This window comes from Oncorhynchus mykiss, chromosome 23 (assembly GCF_057628025.1).
Source record: "Oncorhynchus mykiss isolate SJ-2025 chromosome 23, ASM5762802v1, whole genome shotgun sequence".
Lineage (NCBI taxonomy): Eukaryota > Metazoa > Chordata > Actinopteri > Salmoniformes > Salmonidae > Oncorhynchus > Oncorhynchus mykiss.
The window spans coordinates 54,471,542-54,480,690 of record NC_143044.1 but is presented as its reverse complement, the minus strand read 5'-3'; the positions used below and the strand labels follow the sequence as shown (position 1 = coordinate 54,480,690).

At 44.0% G+C, this 9,149-nt stretch overlaps 1 protein-coding gene across 1 annotated transcript; it reads left to right on the top strand.

The window, feature by feature from the left end:
- Positions 1 to 685: 685 nt before the first annotated feature.
- Positions 686 to 9,041, top strand: pex13 (peroxisomal biogenesis factor 13). The gene is made up of 4 exons (XM_036959994.2): positions 686 to 1,122; positions 1,626 to 2,389; positions 2,667 to 2,789; positions 7,352 to 9,041. The coding sequence occupies exons 1-4, from the start codon at positions 1,046 to 1,048 to the stop codon at positions 7,756 to 7,758; spliced, it is 1,371 nt and encodes a 456-aa protein (XP_036815889.2). The 5' UTR covers positions 686 to 1,045; the 3' UTR covers positions 7,759 to 9,041.
- Positions 9,042 to 9,149: the final 108 nt, after the last annotated feature.

Sequence of the window (9,149 nt, the reverse complement as noted above, 5' to 3'; positions counted from 1 at the left end):
AATTGCTCCTTTGGTAATGACCACCCAGAAACAGTGTTGCATCTTTTTTGGCATTGTGTTCATGTAAGAAAACTGTGGCAAGACATCAGTAGATTTATAATTGAACACATTTATGAAGATTTTACACTATTGTGGAGAGATGCTCCGCTTGGATTCTTTACATACAATATAAATAAGCTGAAACATTTTTATGTAATTAATTTCATTATTCTTTTGGACAAATTTCATTACACAAATGTAAATGTACAAACAAAAAAACACTTCCTTACCCTGCAAAAATTATTTGAACTGTATTTTAAGACAGTTAAATACTCTACTAACAAAAAAACACTTCCTTACCCTGCAAAAATAAATTGAACTGTATTTTATGACAGTTAAATACTCTACTAACAAAAAAACTGTTAGAATTGTAAGTATATGCATGTCCCTTAAGGTTCTTGTGTAATTGTAATGTGATATTGTACCCCCTAGCTCGATTGTCCATTGTTTATAATCTATATATACTTATGTTCCCTCATGTACTTTCTGAATTGATTTGTTTAAAAAAAGACATGGACAATAAATGTGGTAAATATTGTATTAGTATTGGTTCTGTCAGTCAAATACACCAATGGTGTTGCGTATTTTCGCTCCCAGTTCTCTCGGTTGAAAAAACTGTCCCACCCCATCTTTGATACTTTAGTTTTATCTCCATCAGCCTCGGGACGACTTGGAACGGAATAATGCAATGGAGACGAAGCCTTCTAGGCTCTACTAATCAACGCCGAAAAGATACAACAAAGTTGCTGACTTCAGAGACGTTAAACTTGCCCAGTAAGAATGCAAATACAATATAAAATGCGTTATAAAAGAAATCCTCTCTGGCTTTATGCTTTTAAACCAATTATGTATTGTTTCAAACGTTTTCCGTATCGTCTTATTGATTATTTTGGTCTGGCACACAGGAGCCAGCCATGGAGCTAGATATGTAGCAATTTGCTAGTTACTACGTGGGGAAGTGAAGGGAAAACGGTTAAAAACGGTGTAACTTCAGACAATTTGTACGATGGCATCGCAGCCTCCTCCTAAACCGTGGGAAAGGCGGATTCCAGGAGCAGCCATGAGTGCACCAGTTAACTATCGGTAAACAAGTTATTGCTTACTTGACGAGTTGTCTATGGACTAACTATGTATGAGTTAGCTAGCTAGCGTTAGCCTCTAATATAGGCCCAGGCCCTAACTAGGTCGGAGCTTGTTGTTTTGCGTTTGCCTAGCGGACAGAACTAGCTAGATTTCAATATTTGACAATAGTTTAGTATTGGACTGTTATTGGATAATAACTCAACCAAAAGTGCTCACCGAGTTCCAATGTAGTTAACGTTGTAACGTTAGTAGCTAGCTAACGTCGTTACCTTTGACTGGCATGTCGTTTGTTTTGTTATCTAGCTAAGGTTAGCTAATAGAGACGTAACCCATTGCAACACTCCTAGATTGCTTAGACTTCTCTTTAACTACGAAACCAAAGGAAACTAGTTTTGAGGCGTTTAAAAAAAATTAAATACAAATTACGTTTTGACAACACGAACACGTGATTGAATTGAATGTTCACTGTTTTATAAGTTATGCCCCTCTTTCCAATCCACCAGGTCGACTGACTTTGCCCCACCAGGTCCCTCCACCCCGGGCCTCTCTGGTCCCGCCGGTCCTCCCGTCTTGACCCGCATGGTGCCCCCCGTCCCCCCTCGCCCTGTCCAGTCCATCCAGTCCTACCGTCCCTCCTACGGCTCCTTCCCTGGCTCCTCCTACAACCCCTATGGTAGCTCCAGCCTCTACGGTGGAGCATACAGCCCCTACAGTCCCTACAGTGGTGGCTATGGCATGGGAGGGGGGCTCGGTGGGAGCCTGGGCTACAGCCGCTTCGGCCAAACCGGTGGTGAAGACGTGGCGCCCAGTCGGTTTGTCCAACAGGCAGAGGAGAGCAGCCGCGGCGCCTTCCAGTCCATCGAGAGCATCGTCCAGGCCTTCACCTCGGTCAGCATGATGATGGACGCCACCTTCTCGGCCGTCTACAACAGCTTCCGAGCCGTGCTGGATGTAGCCAACCACCTGACACGGTTACGGATGCACTTTACCAAGGTTCTGTCGGCCTTTGCCCTGGTGCGCACCCTGCGCTACCTGTACCGCCGCATACAGAGGATGCTGGGGCTGAGGCGGGACGGTGAGGTGGAGGACCTGTGGGCAGACAGTGAAGGGGCTGTTCTGGCGACCAGAGGTGCTGGAGCCGCAATGGAAGACCCCAGAGCCGGAGCGGTCAAGTCGTGGCCCATCTTCCTTTTTCTGGCCGTGGTCCTAGGAGGGCCCTATCTCATCTGGAAGCTGCTGAGCTCTGCCCAGGGGCCCGAGGAGAGCGGTGAGGCTCCTTACTGTCTGTGTGTGGGCTCTCCTGAATGTCCTTTGTCTCTCTGACTGCCTGTCTGTTAACCACAGTTTCGCAACCTCAAACAGATGGGTCATGGTTTATCTGAACATACACTGCTAATCTGGCTCTGTGTATGCTCATAACAAAGATGAGTGTGCTACATACATTTTTTGTTTGTTACGTTAATCAGCACCTTACATTTTTACTTCATTAATATTCCCTACAAGGACTATATAATTACATTCTGATTGATTAAATCCCTATGCAGCCACCAACTGGGCTAGTGGGGAGGATGACCATGTGGTTGCCAGGGCGGAGTATGACTTCACAGCTGTGTCGGAGGAGGAGCTCTCACTGAATGCTGGAGACATGCTCAACCTGGCTCCTAAAGGTAAGAAACTAGGAGGAGAGAGGGGGGAATCCAACCAGCACCCTGCTCTAACCTAGTGTTTCTCAACTCCAGGCCTCCACTACTCCCAACAGTTCACCTGTTTTATTGTAGCCCCGGACACCTCATTCAACTAGTTAGCTAGTCGTCAAGCCTTCGATGAGTTGAATCGGCTATGTTTGTCCGTAACCTCACATCGACGTAGTTGAGCGGAGACGAGAGTGGGCGGAGTGTACCCCTTGACTACATCTAGTCGCTGTCAGTCGATACGAGGAAACGGTCGGTGGTTGTATTAGATTAACATTTTATTATAAAGGTAAGGGTTTTAAGAATTTTCATTTTTGCAGGTATCAACTGTCAGCAACTCAATGTAGTCGAGTACAGTGGTGATGAGACTTGTCTTGTTTGTGCCTGTGAGGTGGAGGGCTGCAGTCCAAACCCACTCAGTCCTCGCGCTAGCCACTTTCCTCAGGGGAATCGCTGTCGAAAACAGATGCAGTTTGATTGCCATCTTAAGTGGAGGTCCAATTCACAAACGTTACCCCCTCGGCCATTGATTTTTAGCTTGAGGGAGCGAGTGAACTACTTTGATCACTTTTGGGGTGTTATGATATGATATGACCCACAATTCAATGCAAACTGTAGTCACGTGTCAAATTCTGGTGGCCTCGTAGTGTCATTTTAGGCAACATAGCTGAGGTACACTCGGCTGTGACGATGTAAAATGTCATTCAAAGGCTGAGGGTTTAGGGCTGAGGGTTTAGGGCTGAGGGTTTAGGGCTGAGGGTTTAGGGCTGAGGGTTTAGGGCTGAGGGTTTAGGGCTGAGGGTTTAGGGCTGAGGGTTTAGGGCTGAGGGTTTAGGGCTGAGGGTTTAGGGCTGAGGGTTTAGGGCTGAGGGCTGTCTACTTTGTGTTTGGACTCCAACCATAGTCTGACTAGTATCCCTAGCAGTTGAAACTCCAACATAGAATAACAACCTAGCTTGTGAACAAAACAATGTAAATAGCCAAGAAAACACAAGGACAAAGTCTCACTTCAGTAGACTTTAGTTTCGAGTAAATTAAACTTTTATGCCCGTGTGCAACGCTTCTAAAAAAACGAACCTGTCATTCACCTCTTCACTTGCAACACCCAGACAGGAAGTGTTGCAGCGCGAGGCAGAAATGCGTTGCACATTTTACAGTGTGCATTCTGTTCAGGTGAGAGAGAGAGAGAGAGAGACATATTCTCTAGAATATCATAGGTGACCCCGTTTCAGGAAACTAGATGTATGTCGCGGGTCACTACTTCACAGGAGAGCCGTTTGATCATAAACTTTTTTTTTTTAAATAAAGAAAAAACATTTTTTTTTTTGGTGGGGGAGGCAGAAATGCTGTCTCAAACGTGAACTTTCATGTACCTTTAATAACGAAGTTGTATGCCATCTGTAAATACGAATACGACTATTAAATTAGTCAAGGTAAACGACACAGGACGTCTTATTTAATGAGGGGTTGCAGTCTGCCGTGAAGCGTTCATCCACGTATACGGATCGAGTCCAGCTATAGTTTCAGATATAAGTTTCTAATTTTGGCAAAGTTGTTTTCATTGCAAGTTAAAGCTTACTGTTAGCTAGCTAGCTGACGTTAGACGGTTGGCTCACCAGTTAACATTACGTTTATGATCTGTGTGTAGTTATGTTGCAACCATGCTCTCGACGGTGCAGCTGTCGAGGACCGATGCTAAAGGTCTTACACACACCGGCTACAGAGAGCCTGATCACACAGTTGTCCGGAACAGCTGGTGCTCTCATACATGCCTCAGTGTTGCTTGCCTCAAAGCAAGCACAAAAGGAATTTAGCCTGTCTGGTAGGCTCGCGTCACTGGGCTACTTGTGGCTGGGTTTCTCTTTGTAGTCCGTGGCAAGCCGTGCCACATCAGATGCGCGTCAGAGCCGGTGTAGTAGGATTCAATCTCAGTCCTGTATTGACGCTTTGCCTGTTTGTTCATCTGAGGGCGTACCGGAGTTTGTTTTTAAGTGTACGAATTAGTGTCCTGCTCCTTGAGAGCGGCAGCTCTAGCCTTTAGCTCGGTGTGGAAGTTGCCTGTAATCCATGGCTTCTGGTTGGGATATATACGTACGGTCACTGTGGAGACTGTCATCGATGCACTTATTGATGAAGCCGGTGACTGATGTGGTATACTCCTCAAAGCCATTGGATGAATCCCGGGAACATATTCCAGTCTGTGCTAGCAAAACAGTCCTGTAGCTTAGCATCTGCGTCATCTGACCATTTCCATATTGAGCGAGCCACTGTTCCTCCCTGCTTTAGTTTTCGCTTGTAAGCAGGATCAGGAGGATATAATTATGGTCAGATTTGCCAAATGGAGGGCGAGTAAAGGTTTAAAAAAAAAAAAAAAAAAAAAATTTGTTTGGTTGCACATTTGACATGCTGGTAGAAATGAGGTAGAATGGATTTAAGTTTGCCTGCGTTAAGGTCCCCGGCCAAGGTAGCGAAGTGCAAGAAGTATAAATGCCCAGACTTCTGCAGACTTCTACTTTTTATTGCATCAAATGGTTGTTTTATACAACAATAGAGTATTATTATAACTATTGTGTGTGTTCTACTGAGGATGGGCCTCTGGGAGATAACACTGACAGGAGATTTACAATGTATTTTGGGTGATAAAACCTAAAGAGCATTCCAGAGCATGAGTAAATGTATCTGTTCTATACCGTACCAGGAAGAGACACTCCAGACACTCGTCTCTACACAATAAACTGTTTTCACAACAGATACTGTCTGCTGTGAATTATAGGTTTCTTTCACAAATCTTAACCTTGTGATCCATTCTATATATCTGTTCGTCATGTAGGTTGAAAGGGTTGTAATCTTAGCTAATGAAGACCTTTGTACTTTTCTCTCGGGGGGGGGGGGCTCAACAAATCACCTGAGGGTGATTCGTCGACCAGCCATCGCTATTGCAAAGCTCTCACTAATAAAGATTTAGTTTGTGTAACTCTGTGTTTGTCTCCTCATTTGATAATCCAGAAAGGAACCACCACACCATGCAGCATCTTTAAATGTTCATTCTAAAGGGTCTATTTGCCCAACGTTGGAATGACTTTCTATTATTTCCATAACCTAAATAATTGGTATATGTGATGCCTAGCGAACCATATCATTGTTTGAAACCTGGATGTTTTCCATAGCCCTTCCTTTTTAATAGCCAACAGAAACAATCTGTCCATATATCAGGAAATCATAGATTATTTTTCTGTCAGTGAAACCAGCATTTCTTCTTCTACTGTCCAAAGGCAGTAAGACACAATCCACCTTCAGATATTCCCTCCTTTCTAAGTTTCTACCATTAGGCTGAATATCTATGTCTGTCGCTTTATTAGAAACCGTTGGCATCAGGTGCCCGTTTGAGAACGGTGTTCTCCTGTAATGCAGTAGTGCGTTGGAGCGTATCTTACAAGACATCTACCCTTAACACCTTCTCTGTAGTCCATAGTAGCAGAGTGTTTGGGCTCTGACATGGGGCACGTGGGAGGTTCCCCCAGCCTCACACGCAGGTAGTGCTTAGATACAACCCACAGACTCTTAGACCTACTCATCCACACACAGAGATATAGGTCCCCCACCCCACACACACCCACACACACACACATACACATACATATACACATGCATTAACGGTTTTGACAGCCCAAAAGTGTCACACCCCCACACACGCGTACGGTGACCATGTTTAACATCAGCCCACACTTTCTCTCTTTCTGCCTCTCTCGCTCTCTTTGTGTGTCTCTCTCTCTCTCTATTCAAGGGGCTTTATTGGCATTGGAAACATGTTTACATTGTCAAAGCAAGTGAAATAGATAATAAACAAAAGTCAAATAAACAATTGAAAATGAACAGTAAACATTATACTCTCTGGGTTCTCTCTCTCAGGATTCTCTCTGAGGCCATCCCTCCTACAGTGTCACCATTGTGATGTCACCACAGGTGGAAATATCTGTGTGTGTGTGTGTGTGTGACGCAGACTTGAGAAACGAGATTGTCAGGGTTCTGACTCAAGGGGGGGGGGGGGGGGGGTTGACGTAGACTGCAGCCCTGGTAAAACCACAATGACGAGATAACAAGGAGGTAGGGTCCACACTTAGAGACGATTTACTAGAGTTTGTTTAATTTTGCAGTAGGCCTAGATCAATTAGTTACCAAAGACATCTTAAATCGATGAGTTTTTGATTTTCTACTGTGCGTATACCGGTATGATTTATCTACTACATTGTTGGCCACTTTTTTTTTTCTCATGTGCTCTGGTAGCTCAGAGCCCCCTCCTTGTCTCTGCACTCACTTTTGTTCCGGAATCTTCTGATTTAGAAATGAAGTACTGTGGTTACCACAATATATTTTATCAGGGGGAAAGAGAGCTGGAGGCCTTGGGAGGAAGAAAGCTAACACTGTAGCAGGCAGGTCAACAGAATGCCATTCAGAATGGGTTACATATTGAATGTGTTCCTGTTAACTAAGTCTGCTAAATGACCATGTTATATCCTCTCTCTCTCCCCTGTGTGCAGAGCATCAACCCAGGGTGCGTGGGTGGCTGCTGGCCAGTGTAGACGGCCAGACCACAGGCCTCATACCTGCCAACTACGTCAAAGTCCTGGGGAAGAGGAGAGGCAGGAAGCACGCTGAGCTGGAGAGGCTGGCCCAGGTTCAGGCCCAGCCAGGGAACCCACTGGGCACCACCCTTCAAGCCCCACAGCCTAACCTGGCTACGGGCCCAGTGCCAACTGTATCCCCAGGCTTGGTTTCAGGCCTCGGCCCATTAGAAGCCGTCCCAGTAACTATCCCAGAGGAGCTGCTGGAGAGCGTGTACAGGGAAACGCCAGCCGGTTACAGCAGCCTGGGTCTGGGTGTATTGCCCAGCACCACGACAGCTTCGAGCACAGTGCTCACCATACCAGAGAAGATTGACCTGTGATGTCTGACTTTGTGTTTTCCCACACGTCCGTTGAGGCTGTACGTGGTTTGTTGATGAGCTGTTCTGTAGAGCTCGGTCACGTCCAGCAGTGGGGAAACACATGATTTACATCCAGAAGGTGATTCATGTTCACAATTCAGTGGCTTTGGTTTGACATTTAATCTGCCTGGAATCAATTAGTGAGGTTGGTACATGAGGTATTGAGTACCTGGATAAAAGAGAAGTGGGTATCTGTCAGACATCTGGATATGAGTGTTTCCAGAACATTATCTAGATATGAGTGTTTCCAGGACACTGTCTTGGTTTGGCTGTCTTGTCAGTGGTTATCTAGACCAACCTATACCTATCCTGTACCAGTCAGTACGGTTACACTACATTTTAGCTCAATAATGATGCATATTTAAATGTTTTTGATATAGATTTATTTAATTAACAGTGAATGAGTACATTAAGATCAAATGAAGCACGCTAAGAGATTATGTGAAAATATTGCATCGTTTGATGCTGACGGGACAAAGCCATAATATTATGTTTAACCTTTTTGTTCCAAGTTAATGTCGATGGTTTGATATTTAAAGATAAATTCATAGGAATAGAAGCTCTAACCCTGGCAAGTTGACTGGTACACTCACAATGGCTGCCTGATTGTGACTCAATCGTTTCCATGGTATTTTGGAATGTTCTATCAACTGCTGGGTTGCCACGGTAATGTGAAACATTTATTCAAATGATGCTAACTGATGTGGCTCATACAATGGCATGTGTTGAGTTGACATCACAGCCCCAATTGAATGGTACACTTCCTACTTGTACTTCCTGGCATGGGTCTAGGTTGAAGATGGGAATATTTTAAAACCTAGACATGGGTACACTCGATGTCTACCAGTCCACGTATTATGTCATCATTGACTTGGAGACTATTTCTATGGATAAATTACTATCAAGGTTCAGATTTGGTTCTAATGGAAGGATGGGACTTGGTTTTTAAATCGGTGTTAATATGGTTGTAAAATGTTGTTTGAAATTCGGGAATGGTCCAACTATATCTTGAATGTTCTGTAAAATGTCCTAAATAATTCAAAGTGAAGTTTTGAACTTGGAAAATTGAACTATCCAATATCAAGATATATTAACTCAAGAAGTTTTGTTGAATGCATCTGTAAGATCTGAAATAGCCAGTCCTCATCTTGGTGTTTCAGTGGCATTTTAAGTCCTCACTCACCTGCAAAACTGTAATTATGTAAATACAATTATTTTGGAAATAAACATTTTCAAAACCTGAAGTGTCCTTTGGCTTTTTCTTACTAAGAAATGAAAAACGCATTATACACATTACATGGAAAATGAATTGGTAACTTAAATAAAACTAAAGCGGTTAAATCATTGGATGT